Below are 20,853 nucleotides of genomic sequence, written 5' to 3'. Positions count from 1 at the left end.
CACGTCCTGACATATCTATCCTATATAATGTTTTAAATTACAATTAATAATTGAATAGTATTCCATTACAAAACAGGACATCTCTTTTTTTTTTTCCAGGAGAAGTACCACAATTACCCTTCTTTTTCACCAGGAACATGCTTATTTTCTGTCAGCCAACCATCTCATGATCCCTCTCTCCCAGGAACCAAGAATAATTTGCATGATTTGGAAGCAAGCACAATACCAGCAGTCTTCTATTCAACTATGGGCATACAAATAGGCATAAAAAAATACCTTTAAATGCAGGATACATTGGCACAATGTTGCTGGTAAGCAAGGCATCATAGTGAGGTTTCTTTGCATCTGTCATAAAATCTGAAACAAAAAAAGGACAATTAACTACATGTATTTGTTACTTAAAACTTGCATTTTCATGCTTTTAGTGATCAGTGTAATAACATTGAGCTGGAGCTGACCTAACTTCATTTTCCAAAACTGATGTGGGTGTAAGTGCTGACTTCAGTACCTGCTGGATTCCACCTCAAATAAATAATCTTAGTAGCAGCAGCAATTACACTTGTCAGATATACAATTGGCAAATTTAATGAGATTTAAGAATATCACAACAGGCTTCTGAATTGTGGAGAAAGAAATAAAATTAGTGAGTGTCAGGCCAACTTTCCCTGACTGCAGAATCTAGGTTTAAAGAAAGGATCCTCTTGAAAGTTTGCAAACTACGTTTGATGGGGATATTTAAATAACCTCCTACTTGCTATTCAACACAGTAGAGTCAATAAATATACTTCCAGATCACGTCAGCAAACCATTTATCCACGTATACAAAGTGAATTTGCAATTTACCAGCTTGCTGGACTTTACTCAATGTCTACATGTCCCTCCCAGTTTCTTCTGTGAGATGCTACTTTAGAAACATAATAAGTGTCAAAACTTCTGGGAAGCACTAAGTGCCCTTTGTCAACCCACCAAGTGCTGAAGCATCTAAAATGTTTTCCTTTCTCATATGCTGAAGTGAACTGCAACAATACAAAGCAAACTGCTTTGTATTCTGATTAGGTATCAAGAGCACTTACAAAAGACTACACCTGCTAAAAACATTAAAAAGCATGTAAATCAGATATGCTAAACAATAAAGACAAAGTACTTACTTGGAGGAGCAAGAAACCCATAAGTTAGGCGAGGATGATTGTTGTAAAATAAACAGGTCTGGTTATGATTCTGTGAAATACGAACATCTTTGTGTAAACAGCTGGAGGCAGCTCCTATAGAAGAAATCCATTTGTCCTATTGAACAAGAAGAAAGTGTCATTGTGAAAGCTGACTTACAATAATCCTCTCAGTATGAGTATTGTTCCTCTTATGTCAGTGGAAAACAAGGCCTCCCATCAACTTCATACACCTTGGGAATAAAGTGAACACAACTGGAGCATTTTAGTCAACTATAACATCTTCTAAAAGAGAATCTAGAGGTGACCATTAAGGACAACCTGACTTACTGACAGATAGGCTCACATAATTGACAGACAGAAGTATGGGCCACTTGTTAAAGTAACTGATTGCTTCATGCCACTACCCTCAAAATATTTAGGATCAAGTAAATCTTGCCAGAGTTTAGCTAAATTTAATTATAACAGTCATTATTTAAAACCTATGATTCCTAGATAATTAAATTTAAAAGTATTCTCTACTATCCTAATCAATTTTAAGCATGATCTGGCTTCTAAATTTTCTCTGAATGGGAAAGGCCAACTTGAAAAAAAATTTCATTCATCAGATCAGTGCTCTACACTGAACAGTTGTATCTTAAACATCTAAGGTTCAGGACCACAAAGACCTGCTTTATTTCATTTATTCTCTTTTTTTCCCCAGTCAGGATTATATTCTGAGAGAAGAATCATATCAGGACATGAACAGCTCTAGATGGTTCTGAGATTATTTTTTCAAAAGGATCCTGCTACATCACAAACTGCTTTAAGAATATGAAACCCACACTGAGGCCAGTTTCTAAGGACAGCACTGACAGTTTGCTGAGCAGACCTGTGCAACCAGTGCAGCCTCCTAGGGGTTCCACACCAATGGTAATGGGCTCCTCACTTCCTGGTGGATCTGCTCAGTCTGGAGGCAAAACTCTTTCACTCTGAGAAATGGAAGAGTCAAAGCCAATCCTTATTAGCATAGCAAACCTCACACAAATTTCCACTTTATATCTTATGTGGTTCAACTTAGTTCCCTGGGAGACAATATCACAGACCTATTTCAGCTGGAAAAAGACCTCTAAGATACTTGAGTCCAGTCTTTGACTGATCATCACCTTATGAACTAGACTACAGCACTAAGTGCCAAATCCAGCCCTTTCCTGAGCACCTCCATGGATGTTGACTCCACCACCATGGTGACTCTCATGTCATGAGCAGATATAAGAAGCCTTCAGGAATAACTGAAACTCTGGATTTTTACTTTTCAAGGTTTCTTCTAATCTTTCTTCTTCTACTTACATCTTTGCCAACAGTGTATGAGCTCCACAGAGACATCCTGTAGTCCCTGCTGTACCCGCTCACGTAGCGGTAATGGTAAAGGAGGCAGTAATTATGTTTTTTCTGCAGAACCCTGGGCCGTCCATAGGGTAAATTAAGTTCCTCTGTCTTCTCAACTGCAACAGAAATAGCGCTTATTGTTTTTCAGTTAATACTGCTTGTTAAGTACCCTCCTCTTCTATATACCTACAGCTGCCTTAAGTTTCAATTGCCAAGCAAACAGAAGTCACAGAAATGGGACAAAAAAAATTCATTATTTTATCAAAGGCATAGTTTCCATGCTAAGGCAATAAATTAAGTGATGAAGCCAGTATGAAGGAATAATTTAAACTTATACTGCACAAATTAAGCTTATATTTGAACCAAAAGCTTTTGCCATTAAAAACAAGAGAAAAATTTAAGTTGCAAAGGTTCAAGTCTGTTGACTTTGTGTTTCAATTGAAAGATGTGGGATCTGCTTTTATGTAGCATTTAGATGGGTGAGAAATCCATTCTGGTGATCTGAAATTACTATTTCAGTAGAAACCACACAGCTGTCTGTAAAAATGCATTTAAAAGACTAGGAAATACAGAGATCTAAAACAATACAGTGAAGTACTGGAGTGGATTTTCAACTGTGCAAGGACTCACTACTTTGCCTGTGAAAATTCAAGTATATTCAATCATTATATGACTAAAATTATAAAGAACGTGGCAAAGTATTTCTTCATTAAATTATTATACAATTTTAAGGCAAATGTATTACATGGGGAAAGAATTTGAGCAATGAATGTGCAGGGCGTTTTCCCCAGTAATTCCACAGCACAAAAAAAAAGTGAAGATTATGACAGTTACTTCTCCACCCATGAGGGAAAAACAATTTATATTTTTTTCATAAAAGTAGAAATGCATTTATAATTTTTTTGTCCTTACAGACTCTCAAGTTATGACAATCAATGAGAGAACATGCAAACTGAAGTAACTGATGATGTCTATATAATCTTAAGGAGCTACTAGGCTGGTGACTAGAATTCTTTCATCTGTTAAATGCTTTTTATATCTAATTGATTCTTAATCTTACAATTAATAATGAAATTATTTCTGTTAAGACAGTGCTATACCAGGTCTTACTGATAATTCAAGGCAAAATCCTACTTCTTCAAAAATGTAGGTTTAGAGCCTTAAATTCCTATTTCTACAAAAAAGAACTGAAATATGTTATTGTGCCTGGCCTTGTCAAGTTTCTTCAAAGCCAGGTTTAGGGAAAACACATCATATCATTCCATCTGGATTTGATTTTGTTGCTCTCATGAGCATTATAATACTGGAAGACTTACTTTAAAAGGGTTCTGGGACACACTTTAAAATTAATGACCTGTCATTAGTGGAAAAGATTCAAGGAAGCTCTATCACTCTTTTTTCAGGACAAACTACACAAATCAACAGAAGCCTTGAATTAGCTCTGGATAAGCAGCAAATACTCGACCCTGCCAGTAACTGGCATTTATGTCCAATTCTTAATAATAACAAGCCATAGCGAGGTGTTGCCAAATATAGTTTATTTGCATAAAACCCCCAAGGTTTCATGAACACACACAGGAGGCAAGGTCTCTATCAGCCTGTTTCTGACTACCTAAACTTCTTGATATCATCTGTTAAGGCATTAGCACCTGGGACTAGGTTCCATTTTGATTTACAATTTTCATTATTTACTTGCTGTTTTACTTGTTTCATGCTCAAAATAGTTGATTTTGTTTTATGACTCATGAGCACATCTATGGCCTTGCAAACTGCAGCTTAAACATGGCAAGTGTTTGTCCAGAAATGGAATTTGAATGGAAATAAAGCATAAGTGAAAGAAGTAACAGCTCAAGACCACATAGCAAACATATAAAATACTCCTTATGCCTCATTAAAAGTATGCTGCCATTATGGGTATCATTATTTGCATTGATTTGTTATCAGGTACTTCCCCATACAACACTCTTGGTTCCCATTCTGGACTGCTCATTACTTCAGTACTAGGAAAGTCAAAAGTAACAGATAACACATATGCCATAAAGACACACGTATAAGGATACACATTTACCTGAGAACAAATGGTTCATGAGGACTGTATTCAAAAACATGAGAATCATAGAATGGTATGGGCTGTAAGACACCAAAAAGACCATCTAGTTTCAACCACCCTGTCAAGAGCAGGGACATCTTCCTCTAGACCAGGTTGTGCTCCCCACCCATCCTGGCCTTTAACACTTCCAGGGGTGAGGAATCCACAAATTCTCCAGGAAGGGCTATAGCTCCAGCAAGTATTTCAGAGAATTTTCACATTATTTATTTGAGAGTTGCTCAGAAGTTTAAAAACATAAAACGTTTGATGACTAGTAATTTTGTCATTGCTGTTAGCTTTTTAATTTTATATCATTATCTGAAATTCTTACCTTCTGTTTCAGTAAGATTTAAATGCTGATGAAAATCTCTTATTGGCAAGCCCTATAATTATAAAGGAAAAGCAGTGAGATTCTACAAAGCACCTTATGAGTCGGTACCACACCCAAATGTAACTTCTGTCTTGCAAGTTATACACACACAGAACTCACTGACATGTACTGGAGAGGAGCTACAGGGAATTTGCAGAAACAAATTGGTTTTGCAACAAGCAAATCTACAGGCTTGAAAACCACAGCCCAAACTTAATATTCACAGAACAGAAACTTCAACATAATTTAATGAAGCAAGCAAGAACTGAATGCTTTCCCCATCAAGCTTCTGTGGGGTTTTTCCAGGCTCTTCAAAGGTTAAGGCGACTTAACATAAGCAATCTGCAAAAAATTAATACACAAATACAGGCTAGCACTCACTAACCCCAAGCAAGAGTTGATTTTGAAGCTAAGGGATTGTAAAACTATCTGGAGAATGCAAAGTTTCACTCTTTGAATGCAACACAGATTTCTACCTCCACAACTTTAACCATTTCAGTACTTACCCCTGTCCTGCAGGAGCAGCCAAGGCTCACTGAAAAGGCTGTTTCTCCCACCACAGAGCATTTAGAAGGATGACTTGTTTCTTTGGGATGGTGGGGGGTGTAAACAGGGTGCTTTAATAGGTGATTTAGGCGTCCATGAGTTCCATTGTTTGGGGCTGGTTTCAAGCCCAGCAAATCTATGAAAGAATTCAAGTGATATTAACAGGAGGAGATACACTGTAATACACATCTGATTACATTGTGCTTAAAAGTAAGAATGAGTCAAAGCTTCACTGCCTGATGCCCACAACGCTCAAAATGAAAAGCAATGTAACTTCTTTAAAAGGGACCACACAGGTCTTATCTAGGGTTCAGTAAGGTACTACTCTTCCTGTGAGGCTGGGAAAGTCACTTGAATACAGCCACCAAGCTCAAGCATTTGCAGTACTCTTAAGTATTTTCTGGACCAAACTCTCTAGTAATGCTTTTCTTCTCATGGAAGCATTATAGGTTCTAAGCAGAGAGGAAAGCAGGCAGGAAATAATGGAAAACAGGTGAGGAGAATAAATGAACAGAAAGTGGTAGATCTAGTGACAGATTTTTTTGAGAAACCATGAAATACAGAATGAAGGGACACAGGAATAAGGAGTCACAGTAGCATTATGTTTGAAAGAGGGGGGAAAGGAGGTTTCCCTTCATGATGGTAGAGAGACACTGAAGTAGACATTTTTAGCAGCGGTGAGTCAAAGCACCAACTCTGAAAAAGCCAGAGGAATACGCAGTGAGACCAGTGGAAAAGAGATATACAAGGTAGCCTGACCAGTAGATCCTAAACTGCTGTTAGTCATGTAGAGATGGCCCTTTCTCAGAAAAACAAGCAGCTGATTTATGAAAATCAGCAGCAACTCTTAAGGATGAGTTTCTGAGGACACTTAATTTGTTATTAGAAGACTTACACTACCAAAAAGATATTATTACTGAACAAAACTGACCCCCCTCCACTGTACTTACCACACATTAAATTATATACTTCAATGTTTTCAAATGGATCAACTTGAGTACCAAACTTGAATCCTGGTCCAAAACCAATAAAGATAGCCTAAGATTTACAGAGAAAAATATAGTGGAATTCTGTTTAAGACAAGTTGAAATGAAAATTATCTTCATACTCAGAGGGCATTTTCTTCCAAGAACTTAATCTTTACTTTACCAACACAGTATGTATCAAGTAAAAAACGTGTTTTTCTTTTAAATAAAGCAGATGTATAAGAATAATTTTTAAAAGCAGTAGTAGAGTATTAAGAAACACAATTCTGTCTCATTGTTGCCTTTAGCCATTTATGATGTCCTTTGCTCTTCTCTGCTTTTGAAGAAATGAAAAGGTATTTTCTTAAATACTTTAAAAGATTTAATGGAAATGTTGATCCAAAGTAACCATCACATCCTGTAAACAATTTGGAAGCTTTTAACTTGGGGCTATAAAAACATCTGTGGGTAGCGATGCTTTAAGTGGTTTCAGCAATGGTAGGATCGTAGGCTTCCATGCCTGGTTTGCAGATGTTCTTTCTTCTTGCACCACTTCCCAAGCTGTACTGGACCTGATCCAGGCATGCTGCAAACTCAAAAACCTTTCCTTTTTTTTTTTTTTTTTTTTTTCCCTGCTGATTTTTTATCTTCTGATTCAATTCCCCAACATACTTGACACTGTAGCCACACAAATCTTACACCAGCATACTGCAGGGTTTGGTGAACAAAGAACCAAGAACTGCAAGTTCAACTGCTGCCAAAAGCATTGTTTTAAAACTTATTCTCAGTTATTCAGTTTATTTTTAATGAAGAGAAACAGATTGCACACATCTGTGGTATCAAGATACTGAATGAGTGATGGATGTTTTACACACTATAGCACATCCCTGAATAAGACCTCCAAGCTTTTTGTGAGCAATGCAATTGTCTCAGATTTCATAGCTGTATGGCAAAAACAGAGGCTAAAACTCAACTCTTAACTCTTTTTTTTTGAGATTAAAGCATTACACAGTGCATTATTTTGCAACTGTTGATACTAGAATCTGCAGGCTAATAATGTACTCAGCTGGCTTGATTTAAACCAGATGAGGCAGAGACACGCTACCTCCTTTCTGTTGTTTTCAGTAATTGCAGAGTATGAAATGCTGTTATATGCTGCTATAATGTTAGCCAAAAAAGAATAAATTATATCTTTTATCTAGTTTTAAGACTTGTTAGGGGTGCTATGAACTGACAATCTCAAGTGTGGCAAAAAAGTTTGAATAGAGTCAATCTACTGAAAAAAAATTACACAAACTGCAGCAGAGAGAAATGGAATACATTTGGCATCATGTGGCTTGCTGACTGCAACCCATTACTAGAAACTATCAATAGGTTTTCCATTGTCAAATCAGGGAAGAAGTATAAGTCTGGAAGGGTAAATTGATACAAGATTAAGATTTTTTTAGAAAGCAGTGTTGATGCTAACACTATATAACTCTACAAAACATGAAAAAAAGGCTTTTAAGAGAGAAAATTATGAAACACAAGTTTCACGAGAAGACCTACAAAGTCCATGTAACGCACATATTTCTCTTTATAAATGTGTTTACAAATATTCACTGTAATAGTTCCAAGTACCTCACAATGGTTTGTGGATTTTAATCCTGAAAACAGCTTTTTGAAATCAAGAATATATGCTTTCATTTTACTGATAGCAGAAGCTAAGGCATAGGTTAAGTGGCTTCCCCAAATTAGACAAAACTAAGGATCTGATTTCATGTTTCTTTATGATCTCTTCCCATTTCTCATTAAAGAGAAGAAATTCAATACTCTCCTTATTTGTGTGAACTACCCAGCACATCACAGTATCAATCCTATAAATGCTTGATTTCTTTAACTGCAGATGGAATAATATCACAGATCTTAAAAAAAAAACAGAAAAAGCCCCAATACCCACCAAACACAGTATTTGGAAATAGAAGGAGCTAAAAATTAGAGCAAACAAGCTTAAACCTCACCTGCATATTGGGGAAGCGATTGTCTGAGCCATGGAATCCACCTTTGCAGCTTTTAATCTCAAGTGGTTTTCTATTAAAAATACACAGCTTATATAACTCAAGCTTTTCAAATCAAATCAGCATAAAGTACATTCACTGATGACATATTTAATTTTCTGTTTAAAGATACTTAGAGGATTGTCCCTAAGGAATGAGAAGTCTTTAGTGCTTGGGAAGAGAATGCCTTTAAAATCAGAATGGTAATTTTCTCTGCAAATGTTATCCCTTTGGAATTTTCATGTGTCCATCAGAGTCATTTAAAGTCAAAGCACATGACATATGAAAAAAAAAAAAATTCATTTCAGGATAACAGATTTTCAGCTCACGGCCACTTGGGTAATAACTTTACAGTACTTTAGGTAAGTATATTCTCAATTTTTTTTTTAATAAAAACACTAATTTAATTTTGACCATTCAGATGGGAATCTTACAGTCTAATAAAAGCAAACATCCAACCTGTGCTATACACACTATGTAAACACAGAGTTCTATTAACCCAAACCTGATTTGCACAACCTGCACATGTCTACAGCGTTACACAACAGGACTTACTGAAGAGGTACACTGAAAAACTCTTCCATGATGAAAGCCCTGAAGTATCACAGAGGTGCTCAAAATTAATACCATTATGAGCAATACCACTGCTCTGGTACCTGTAAATTCTTTCATCAAAACACATAAGGTAAATAACTACCATGGACTCAGTAAGTTCAATGACTGACAAGAGTGATTTAACCTAGAAATTATTTACATGCTCTGCTTTCATGGACTCACTTTGGAAATTCCTACAGCATGGCAAGATGTGCTTAGATAACTGAGAGTGAGGACTTTAGTTTCTATCCTGCTACTACCTCCACACCCAGCAGAGAGAACATCAATAGCTGCCAGTTTAGAATTAAGCCTCCCTAGGCCAGCAAAACCTGCAGAAAAAAGCATGCATTGTTCCTTTGCGGTGTCCCTTTGCTATGACAAACAACAATATCACACTCTAACAGCTATCACTGAACTCTAAGCACTTGGGAGAGAAAACAAGAAATCATTTGTTGTACAGTCAGTACTGAGATGTGTAACTTACCGAGCAAGCTGCCACTGGGAGTCCAAATAAAAGTGCAGCGGTTCAATCCGGTCATTGTAGGAATAATGGAAACGCTTGGGTAGCAGCTGTTTCATATAAGCTTTGAAAGGCTGGTTTGGTTTTATGCACTGAAATGTTTAAATTAAAACATAGGGAAATTTTGGTGAAATGTGTATTTTATGACTTGCACACTTCTTACAAAGCACATCAATTGCAAATGGTCTGCAGTAGCTTCCGCTAAGAACAAGGTAACTCCACCAGGTTTGGAGTCATAAGATCTGAGACATATGCATGAACACTTAAATCACAAATACTGACTGGTGTTGGATTCAATAGTATTAAAAGCTATTTAATATTGCATCATGGACAAAACCCGCTTTTTTTATATTTCTTACAGCCTAAAATTGTACAGAACCAAATGGCACTGTGTAGAATTTATAAAGAATTACACTAAGACATGATCATGGTACTTCCACGAGTGATAAGAGGCTGTCCAGTGCAAAAATCTACAGCTCTGTAACAGAGAAGGTACCAGACATTTAGGGTTTTTAGACTGATCACTCAGGGACAAATAAACTTTTTTACAAACCAAGATCCACTAATGATTTTAAAAAGGAAAAAAATACCCACAAAATAAAATCTCTACTGTAATAATGGCAACTTCGAATACTGAAGTCATCTATAAAAACAGCATTGTTCTCACCAACAACAGTGTCTGCATAAATGAGGGGCGAGCAGATTACCATGCAGAGATGAGAACAGAAGCCAAGGACAGAACAAAAAAGCAAATTCATAAAACTGCAACTGACACCATCCCCACCCCCCACCAAAAAAAATAAATTCAATAGCCTCTCTCAAAACTGTTTACCAAAAAGGTGTGAGCAAGAAAATCCTGTGTGTGTCCTGGCAGTAGAGCTGAGCTTTACACTGGCATGGCCCTCAGCTAGTGTGATCCAGATACACAAGTCCTCCAGTTGGAAGAGCAACAAAATACAGTGAGACAAACACAAAGCCTTAGTTAATGCACAACCCGATAGCCTTGTGTCACCTTACTCAATTCTCACCTTCCCCTGTGTGGAACTACTTTTGCTGCTGTTGTTAACCAAAGGTCACACACAGAACCAATTAGGTTGGAAAAGACCTGAGATCATCAAGTACAACTATGAGTGAACATCCAACCTTGTCAACTAGAAAAAAATTCTTCCAGATGTCCAACCTAAACCTCCCTGGTGCAGTATAAGATTATGTCCCCTCATCCTGTCACTGAACAAAAGTACAGGTAGTATATAAGTTGCCCAGCAAACAGCTAATGCTATAAAATATCTGTAAATGTCAGTAGAAATTCAGACAGAGCAACAGATAAGAAAGCACTTACCGTGAGGTTTCTGACAATGCCTTCATAATTAACTGGAAGAATCATATGTAAGTATTAGTCACCTACGTTAAAAAAGATCAGATGTAAAATGGAAGCATACTCATCACATAACACAAATGATAAGTTTCAATAAATTTCTGTGTGTAAGAAATTATTTTTCCAGATTGAAAACCATGTAGAGCAAGAAAATCTCTAAACTGTTGAGCTATTCCTTCTATAAAATTTTAGTTCAGCCTCTCTTCCCTTTGATTACTTATTTACAGCTTTAAATTTAAACTGTAAGAGTTAAACTTTAGTTAATTTTATTCCTTAAAAGTTAACTATACTTACATGTTGAATTATATTAGCCACAGTTAGAAAACTAATCCAAGAAGTAAGATTTCAGAAAAGAAGCAACTAAATGCTGTGTTAATCAAAGTGAATTTTGCTTTGATAATAAGCTTATTAAGAAAAAGACACAAATGCAACTACCAGGACAGCAGTTTTGTCTTGTAAATATCCTTGGAAAGAAAGCCAAGCACCAGCTGGCCAAGTTTCAGATGCTTAGGCTCAAGCCAAAAGGGAACATTGCATCATGTAGTTTGATATTTTGTGTAAAAGAGGCACACTACATTTCACAGTTACTCTGTCCTGATTCTGACATCCAATACTTGACTCAAGTACCTAAAGGATTACCCTGGCAAGAGAGCCATTCATAATTCCTGCACAGATACATGCAGTGCTACAAAGACAGCTCTGCTACTTCATTATAGCAGTGCACACCTCCAAAGGACGTGATGCACTACTTCTCTCCCTGAACTTCTCCAAGGAGAACCTGAAACTGCATTTGACTCCCATGTTCTCCAATTAAAATATTTAAATATTTAAAACAGCTTAGAATAGCATCAAGCAGTGAAGTAAACAGAACTTAAAGTCACTAGGGTTAAGGACTAAAAGTTTTAAAGGGCACAGAAAACAGTAATCTCAACAGAAAAAAACCCAATACACCCAAAAAATACTATGAAACATGAAGAAAGTTTCTGCATTCAACACTAAAAAGTACCAAAAATTGCAGGGATTAAATATTCGCCTAAAATAAGACTGCTTAACAAACCAGAGTTTAATATTTGTAATTTTAAATGTAAAATGTACATATGTTTAAATGTAAAAATGATTGATTTTTACTCAGTTTTATTATTTATGTTTACTTGCAGTTTACTCAATTACTGTCAGGCCATTAGGCCAATTTTTTGTAACTAGGAAACATAATACTCAAAATAATATATAAATGATAGTAACAATTTTATATTTCTCTAAGGCAGAAATATTGCAAATGTATACAAAACTTAATAAATTAGGAAATGAGGTAAGACATGAAGGGAGGATTTTGGGGCTGTCTTGTGCACGTGTGATCTTATTCAAAGGAATGCCATTTACAACACAGGACGTATTTGCAATTGGTAACTCTGAGGCAGCCCATCAAATGTTTTTATGTTTTTGAATGTGGGATTCAAATATAGTTTCAGACTTTGAAAGTCAAATGGTCTTTAAAAGCACAAGTGCACACCCTACTTAGTATTTCCTTTTCATCATTGTCCAGGTTGTCCCTAGTTGGCATTCATTCAAGTTTACTAATGGAAGATGTGGATCCTAAGTCTGTATTTGTAAAGTACAAAAACATATAACCAAATAACAAAAGTTAGTTGAGCAACTACATACAAGAGAAATACTCATCTGGAACATTATTAGGTCTTAGGCGAGCTGCAGGACCGGGTACAACTATGAAATCTTGAACATTGTCCAGATAGCTATTCAGATATGCTGTTTTTCTGCAGGTCCCAACTTCCATCCCTGTAAAAGGAAATACATTTTCTTTTAAAATTGAATATCAGTGTAGAGTCACCTTGCTAAGGAGACGTGTAACTTTAGTTGTAGAAGTCCGAAATGTAATTTCTCTGGTCTTTTTATCAGCAATCCCAAGGCATCTGACCCAAGAAGACCAAATTACTCATGTATAGAAGATTAAAAACCAAGCATAGACAAACACTCTCAGTCATTTCCTCAGCTGAGAAAGACTCTCCAATTTAATAGACAAACTTTCTTCTCTAAAGGGAAAAGAACTCTTATGAGCCTAAGAACAGTAGTAACAGTCAGACCAAATATTAATTTAACCCAGTACCCTACCTAATAACGTTCAGTACGTAGCTAAAGAAATACCCAACAGGCACAGAATTATTGACTGGTCCTTCACCCAATGCTCTTTATCAGTTTTCAGAAACCAAAGGGGCTTTGAGTTGTTTATTGCATTTGAACTCTTACTTTAAATAACTCCTGGCATCATCATCATAATAATATTTATTAGTGTCATAATTTTTTTAAGCCTGTAAATGTATTTGGCTTGCATCATTCCCTGTGGCAATGAGTTTTGCAAGTCAATTTTGTGCTGCATGAAAGTGTGCTTATATTTCATTTGTCAAGAAAAGCAGCAGAAAAAAATAGTTAAATGCATAACTTATAGGAATAATTTCAGATATACAGAAAAGCTAGAAAAATAAATCAAAGTTTCATATTCACAGCCTTCTAGTAACATATAAGGGAACTGATAATGGAAATTTAGATATAGCTTGTATTTTCAGTTCCTCCACAGTTTGTAAACTGTTGCTGTGCAATGTAGTTAGAAGACAGAAGAAAATTATATCCATTTTTTTACAGGTCACATTTTTTACTGTTTTTCTTTTACCATCTGCTAATGGTCACAAAAGGAACTAGAAATAAAATATGAAAATTACTTAATTCCTCCCCATGTCTTGCACTTCTTTACCCCTACATAAAATAGTCTGACTCTCTCTCACACTGATTATCTTTCATATCATCTTGATAACATAAAACATATTTTATAGGTATTAATTCCTTTTGGTAATCTTGCCAGAAACATACAAGTATAAATTCAGAATATTACTTTATAAAGACAGTTCTTTGAAATTCTGATATACTTCATAAAATCAAATTTACCATGATCTGATATAAAAATAATGTTCAGGCATTTATGCAAGTTCATTTGCTTTAGACCATCCATCAGCATCCCTACTATTTTGTCCACTCTCTGTAATGCCATAATGACCTGCAGGACAAAAACAGGAATGTAAAGTAAATGTTAAAAATACTGTTAATATGTCAAAATGAAAATGAGAGGCTGCAGACTGGATATCACCCTCACTGTTCAGTTACCTCCCCCTAGAGAAGACTGGCTATATCTACACTATACAGCCCTTAACCCAATTTTTTTTCTGTCCCATACTGCTCTACCACACAGCTACACATTTTTAGGTGCTATTTCAGTTGCAGATGCTTAAAAAAGAAGGAAAAAACCCCAAAACAAAAGCATCAAAAAACCACCACACAGGTTATAAGCAGTGAGGGTGGTTTTAAAGTACGAAATTGAGGATGCTTGTTGCATTGTGCTTGGGAACAACCAAGGACAGCAGGGAATGACAAAGAATGCAGATATTGATGTGCTGGATAGAACAGAGGACACCAAGCCTGCAATACCCTTCCTCAAAATGTCTGTTGGGAATTGGAGCAAACTGTCCTTGAAGTTGTACTCTGAAACTAACATCCAGTCAAACTACTTTAAATAAACTGAGAAAGGCAAAAAATTAGCTACCAGTTTAGCACTGCTTGTGATCAGGGGTCTGATGCCCAAGCTCACTTGCAGAAGTACAGTACTGGAGCTACCTTTTGAATACCTGCTAGGTTAAAAAAAAAAAAAAAGAAGTATTTTCCAATGAAATAATTCTGTCACCTCACTGAACTACTAGTACAAGCTGTCTTGCTTTGTATCAACAAAGAGATGTTCCTGCAGAGACTATATACAAATCCTCAGGGTCCTTCTCTCCAGAGCATTCCTGACATACAGAACTTTAGATCCACTCATTAAGCAAAGAAAAAGAGTTAATAATTTTCCCTGTACTGTGGTTCCAATTATGTCTGCTACTTCCTTACACACATAGCAACTATTCATAGCTCAAGAGGAATTGGCAAGAGCTTTATTACTCTTGTCACCACTGAAGTTAAATACCCACTTATGATGCCTAAACTCCTTGACTGCTCAAGATGGGAGAATTTTACAAAGGTCCTGAATTTCAAGAACATTTTCCTTTGCATTTTTCACTTTGTTTTTTTAAAATGTAAAGCTATTCAGTACTTTTTAAGACAGTAGCAGTCCAAAGACTTCTTACTTATATTAGAAATCACTGACTGATGGGGCCCATGTTCTTTTATCTGTCTGTTTCTGAGAAGGCATAGATTATAAGTGAAGGAAGATAAAGCCAAAATCCACCCATCCTTAGCACAGAGACTGGGGGGAAATGAATGACAATTGTAACATGAATACTGAATCATCACAACTTGGACATTGTTATACAAACCCTTGTTCTTCCTAAAATTATACAAATTTTCTGTCTCCATTCCCCTCCCATGCCAAAAATCAACATGAACCATTAGTAGGAGCAGATAAAAGAACATACAAGACATACCCAAACATGTGTTGGTAATTTAAAAGTTATTGAAATAAAGAAAATTAAAATTAGGCTTACTAAATAGGCTATTATATGGTTTATATCAATGCTAATCGTGGATGGACTGTCTATTCATATTTTTTTCCTAAAAAAGCATACTTCACATGATCTCAGTTAACCTAACATGGATTATAGAATTTATAGAGTCAGAGCAAAGCTTCAAATTAAAAAAAAATAAAATAGAATTAGGAAACTACAGAATTACTTACTCCACTGCTTACTGGTCCAAACTTATGGCCCGAGGAATCTGGTTCTTCTAAATACAGAGTGTAAAAGTGTGGTCTATATCAAACAGTACCAAAAATGTAATATTTTACATACATGTTGAGACAGTTTGAGACAGTTAAGAGATTATATTTCAACAATGGAGAACAAATATTGGAAACAACACTGTCATTCAGAGGAAGAATACATTAAATGGACAGATGCAAATTAAAAAGTTTTCAGTCAGAGAAACAGGTTTGCACTAAATAATATTTTAATATTGATAGAATAAATCATAATGTATTGTTTAATACAGAAATTGTGTTTACAAAGTAATTCATTGCAGTCAGGAGCTCACACTGGCAAATGTAGACCTACCTTTCATCTTCAGGTAGCTGCAGCCAGCGTAGGACACTCACCACTCTTTCTTCAAAGGGGATTGAGCTGCATCAAAATAATACAATATCAAGAGCTAAATCTTTTAGCCATACATTACCAAAAAAATCACTTTACACAGTAAAGTGTAAAGTATCACAAATACTTTAGCAGAAAAAAAAAACCCAAAAAAATCATTACAGCCCTTTTTTCAGGATACAAATTTGTATCAAATTTGAATCAAAAATTCCATCCTGTATGAAAGGTGTAAGAAGAGAAAATGATCCTAAGATAAAAATGAGAAACCTCTCTTAGGCAAGATTTGAGATTATTAGATAAATGGTGATAAACATGTTCATTAAGCAGAAAATGTTTAATTCCAGTGAAGAGCAATCACTGACTTAAATATGAGTGCCTTAACATTTTCAAAATCTGTAATGAAAATAATTTTAAATTGGAACAGCTTACCACAGTCAACAGTAAAACCAATTTTCATGGACAATATCACATCAAAGCCCTGTCCATTCACTACAGAAGAAGTTTGTATTGAAATATTCTACACCAGCAAGAAAAGGTTTTTATAAACAGAAAGAGTAAAGCACTAGAGCTTCAAAGCTGGTTATGCTTAAAGCTGATTTTTACACATCTTACCATTAAAACATTTCTTGAGAAATTAAAAGATAATTAAACATCATACTGAAACAAAATTAATTGGATCTTAGCCTTTTTTCCCTGTAGTACAAAATTATTTAGAAAAGTAGGGAAAAAAACTATGTTCTCTCTGGCCCCTGTCCCACTGCAATCATTAATGTAAAGTATTCCTCTGAGACACAGGTGTTTACATACCCATTGTATATTTCATACAGGTTTGGAAAGGTTCCATTCACTGCTACATCAGACCCAGGCCAGAAGAAGGTCCCCGCTTTCAGCCCTTGGTACATGGCTGTGAGCCAAATCTGCCGGAGAACATTTCCCATCGTTAGCGCCTGTCACCCAACCAGCTGAGAGACTGCCAGGCCCACGGCCACCCTCACCAGCCTGCACCCTCAGCAAGATCCAAAACTAACAGTGTCACGGAGCACTCCAGTCAGCCTGGCTGCCATGGCTTTCTGCAGCCCAGATACACCTTGTAGGCTGATTCCTTGCGGCAACACGCGCATCCCTGCTGCTGCAATGCCATGGAGAGCCAGGATTGAGGCAGGAACCATTAGTAGAAATGCAATCCCCCCCAAGAAGGGGAAATATCTCAAACAGTGACATAAGAAGGGGTGGGAATATTCCAAGGATCTATGTCCCACACAATCTTGACATATGGAAACAGCATTTTTGTCAGTTCTTTTGATTTTACTGCTGCTCTCTGGTTTACAGATTTATGCCTTCTACACATTTCCTGCCTAACTCATACATCACTCTGTTCTCAATGGCCTGCAAATTCTACACCTCTGCATTCTTTCCTCAAGGAAAAAAAACAACCAAACAAGACAAAACAAACATAACGACACAAAGCAACAAAAAACCCCAGTCTTTCCCACATACAAAAGAGTTACATCTGATCTCTTGCTACTCTTCAGGCTAGTGCTCACTCAAACTCTTCCATGCCACTTCATTTTCATGGCAATCTCATTAGTTTTGCCATAGGTGTATAATTGAGCTGAGACAATTTCTTTTAAAACCACATCTTTAGACGTACAAGTAATTTAAGCAGAGCAGAAACCTTTATTACTGCTTATTATTCAAACTTACTGGTCTGTTGATTTCTTCACCAGAGTTAACTGCAAGCCCACTCATGTTAAAAACAGACCAAAATCTGCTTGTTATATTAGATATTTTAATCCAGCATTCTCCTTAGGGAACGTACTGTTTAAATTCAACAAAACCTGTTACATTTTGTTTCATTTGTTATTTTGCAGCTCTAGTACTGCAATTCCTAGTGGTGCTGAGTAACTCTTCTTGGCTGACTTAGAATTACCCTCTGTACTCTTTCAACATCACTGTGCATCCAAGCAATATTAAATAACATAACAAAGTGATGTACTTTCTCGGAATGGCATTTATACTTACAGGCTGGCCTTGGTACCACTGCGGATTAAACTTCTCCTCACTTTTAAGGGTGAAGGATGCATTTCTTTTGGGGTCATACATCTTGTTATCAATTATACCATGAGATTCAGGATACAGCCCCTGTAATTGAAAGTTGCAGTGCTCTAAAGAAAAAGAACCTTCCAGCTACTCAAACATGTCCTTTAGACAAATATATCCATTGAATAGTCACTCTACTGGTGACTTCTACTCCACCAGCAGCCCAGGACCCAATAGCACTATCATCTCTCATTGCTTCCAACCTTCCTACCTTCCAACCCTTATTTGCTTCTCCGTGAGATTTTAAAAAATTGGGCACAGTTCTTTGGGATCAAAGTGAAGGACACTGTTTCAGTTCACACATCTGTTGTATCTTTAGTACCAAAGACAAAACAATTACCTACGCTAATTACCTCCACCACATGAGCAAAAGCTCTAGCTGTAGAAAACCTTTACATGAGCAGTGAAAGAAGTGCAGGCACCAGGTGTCGGGTAGTTTTAGCAGACTTTGTGCCCTGTCTTTAAGCAGACTAGTTCCTTTTTACGTTTATAATGGATAAAACACTACCACCATTGGGGGGACCTTGCTACTTTTCACAAGAATGAGGAGCTGCAATAAAGCTCTCTGCTTTACAACTCACATGGCTGCTGGGCATGATTAATGTTTCTTAGTTGCATATTCAGTCATGGAGATTTGTGAGAATTACACAATTAAGCATCTCATTCCTGAACTTATGCTCCCACCAAAGGTCTTGACAAACTGGGAAGGAAGTGCAGATCCTAGTATTTGATTGAATTTTAGTTGCGGCACGATGAAACTAAAAAGGATGTCCTGGATTCCAACCCTGCATTTGTGTTGAAAACCTTGATTTTTCTTTTTCCTCCTATATGCAAGAGATGGTAAATTTACAAGATCAGCTTTGTGGCATTTCTGTGCAGGTTTGGGTATGGTCCATCACACAGAGCCAATACCAGCATGATGCTCAAATCTTTCCTCTCATTTTTACCCTTTTCATCATGACAGGCTACCTTAATGAAGTGGAATAAAGTTGGCAACTTAAAGCAGTCAGGCTGCTCCTACTCCAAGAGTGGAAACTGCAATTTAGTGGAAATATTTACATAAATGACGAGTTGCAAAGTGATGTGAACTTTTGGCTATATGGGATTTTTCACAGCTACTCTTGGAAGAATTTGATTTATTTACATTAAATCTGGACACCTAGCTGTAAGCGTTATATAATAGCTGTTAACCTAAAAATACATAAATATAACACATATTTTTTCCTATTCTGTAAGGAAATCAATTTTAATAATGCATCAAAATATACTATTCCCTTGGAGAAAACCTGACAATGAACAGTAGTGGAAACATAATATACAAGAATTCTTACTGTAACAATGGAGTAATGGTTGGGAAAAGTTTTTGAAGGATACACTGGTCGCATACTGGAAGTGTATGTTCCACATTTCCCTAGAGAAAGTAACAAAGAAAGTCAGCAATATTACTGAAATAAAAATCTTGCAAGTTTCTCTCATAAAGATGTATAACTATTTAATAAATAAATAAATAAACAAACAAAAAGGAACCAGAATTTATTTTCAAGAAAGGTTTCACTCTTAAAAATTGTGGACTTAAGTATTAAGTTTTCTTCCTATATTCATTTACAAGCTAAATGCCTATTAACACGAATTTTCTATCTGCCTAATGGCTGACTGCAATGGTCACATGAGCAAAACGTACAGCCTTTGTGAAAGGCACGTACAGATAAGAATGAGAAATGAAAGAAACCACACCCTCCAAAGTTGCCCTGGTATGCAAAAAGCACAGTCTGCAACTTGAGACCAAGCAGACACTTGAGACCCTGGGTGCTCCCAGAGGTGAAGTGGCCGCTGACACAGTAGTGCCTGGCTCTCTAAGTCATCTGTCAAATCGCTGCTTATTTTGCAGTCTTCATTCCTTGTTTGTGGAGCTTTTAAAATATAAAAATAAGCTCTTATTCTAGGATGAAGAATGTCAAAGTTTTCTTTATCTCAGTAGACAAATCATATGGCTTTAGGGAGATTAGTTTACAGTATTTGCTAGTATGAAGAAGCATTAGCGAGGCCAAAATTTAATCAAGGCCCCCTTATTTAAGGAATCTAAATTTCCACCAGCAAACATGTGGGCCCCAATTTTCAGAAATAAAAAAAAAAAGTAAAAGCCTTCAAGACAACTTAAAAAATACAAAAACTGCTTCAACAGATTCTGAAGAACCAAAATTAATGATCCTATAGGAGGAACATCACTGGGTCATCTTCACTATGACTCTGGGTAATTATATACAATATAAATAGAATAGAAATTAAAGGCTTCATCACATAGGAAGTGTTGCATCAAGGCATTTTGATCTCATGGGATTGGGGTTCAATTTGATTTCAGTTGAAATAATCAATTTGATTATTTCAATCAAGATAAAAGAAGCCAGGCCAGAAAAATAAATCCTCTCAAGTCACACGGGCATGCTCTCCCACATCTGTGTTCTGTACAATCACTTGTATCTTTTTTTATTACTGGTAAATACCTAGTACATTTCTACTACTTCCAAATCTGTTGTTGAGATTGTTTTCCAAAACCTTAAGTGTTTTGGTGTGGGTGGCTGGGAGGGT

General features: G+C 36.3%; 1 protein-coding gene across 2 annotated transcripts in view; it reads right to left on the bottom strand.

Annotated features, from left to right (window-relative positions):
• Nucleotides 1-20,853, bottom strand: part of ENPP1 (ectonucleotide pyrophosphatase/phosphodiesterase 1) — a 50,812-nt gene that overhangs the window by 3,624 nt on the left and 26,335 nt on the right. For both annotated transcript variants that reach the window (XM_023924623.2, XM_023924622.2), the window contains 16 exons: nucleotides 19,599-19,678; nucleotides 18,190-18,309; nucleotides 16,975-17,084; nucleotides 16,132-16,197; nucleotides 15,759-15,831; nucleotides 13,985-14,093; nucleotides 12,692-12,823; nucleotides 10,994-11,025; nucleotides 9,619-9,746; nucleotides 8,505-8,574; nucleotides 6,490-6,577; nucleotides 5,500-5,675; nucleotides 4,955-5,006; nucleotides 2,496-2,650; nucleotides 1,149-1,284; nucleotides 277-357 (listed from right to left, as the gene is read on the bottom strand). In XM_023924623.2, coding sequence (XP_023780391.2) covers nucleotides 277-357; nucleotides 1,149-1,284; nucleotides 2,496-2,650; nucleotides 4,955-5,006; nucleotides 5,500-5,675; nucleotides 6,490-6,577; nucleotides 8,505-8,574; nucleotides 9,619-9,746; nucleotides 10,994-11,025; nucleotides 12,692-12,823; nucleotides 13,985-14,093; nucleotides 15,759-15,831; nucleotides 16,132-16,197; nucleotides 16,975-17,084; nucleotides 18,190-18,309; nucleotides 19,599-19,678 — 1,608 coding nt within the window. The remainder of the gene's footprint in view (nucleotides 1-276; nucleotides 358-1,148; nucleotides 1,285-2,495; nucleotides 2,651-4,954; nucleotides 5,007-5,499; nucleotides 5,676-6,489; nucleotides 6,578-8,504; nucleotides 8,575-9,618; nucleotides 9,747-10,993; nucleotides 11,026-12,691; nucleotides 12,824-13,984; nucleotides 14,094-15,758; nucleotides 15,832-16,131; nucleotides 16,198-16,974; nucleotides 17,085-18,189; nucleotides 18,310-19,598; nucleotides 19,679-20,853) is intronic.

The sequence above is a fragment of the Cyanistes caeruleus genome, chromosome 2 (genome assembly GCF_971803275.1).
Source record: "Cyanistes caeruleus chromosome 2, bCyaCae1.hap1.1, whole genome shotgun sequence".
Classification (NCBI taxonomy): Eukaryota; Metazoa; Chordata; class Aves; order Passeriformes; family Paridae; genus Cyanistes; species Cyanistes caeruleus.
The sequence above is the reverse complement of the archived record's forward strand: the minus strand, read 5'-3'. Positions and strand labels throughout refer to the sequence as shown.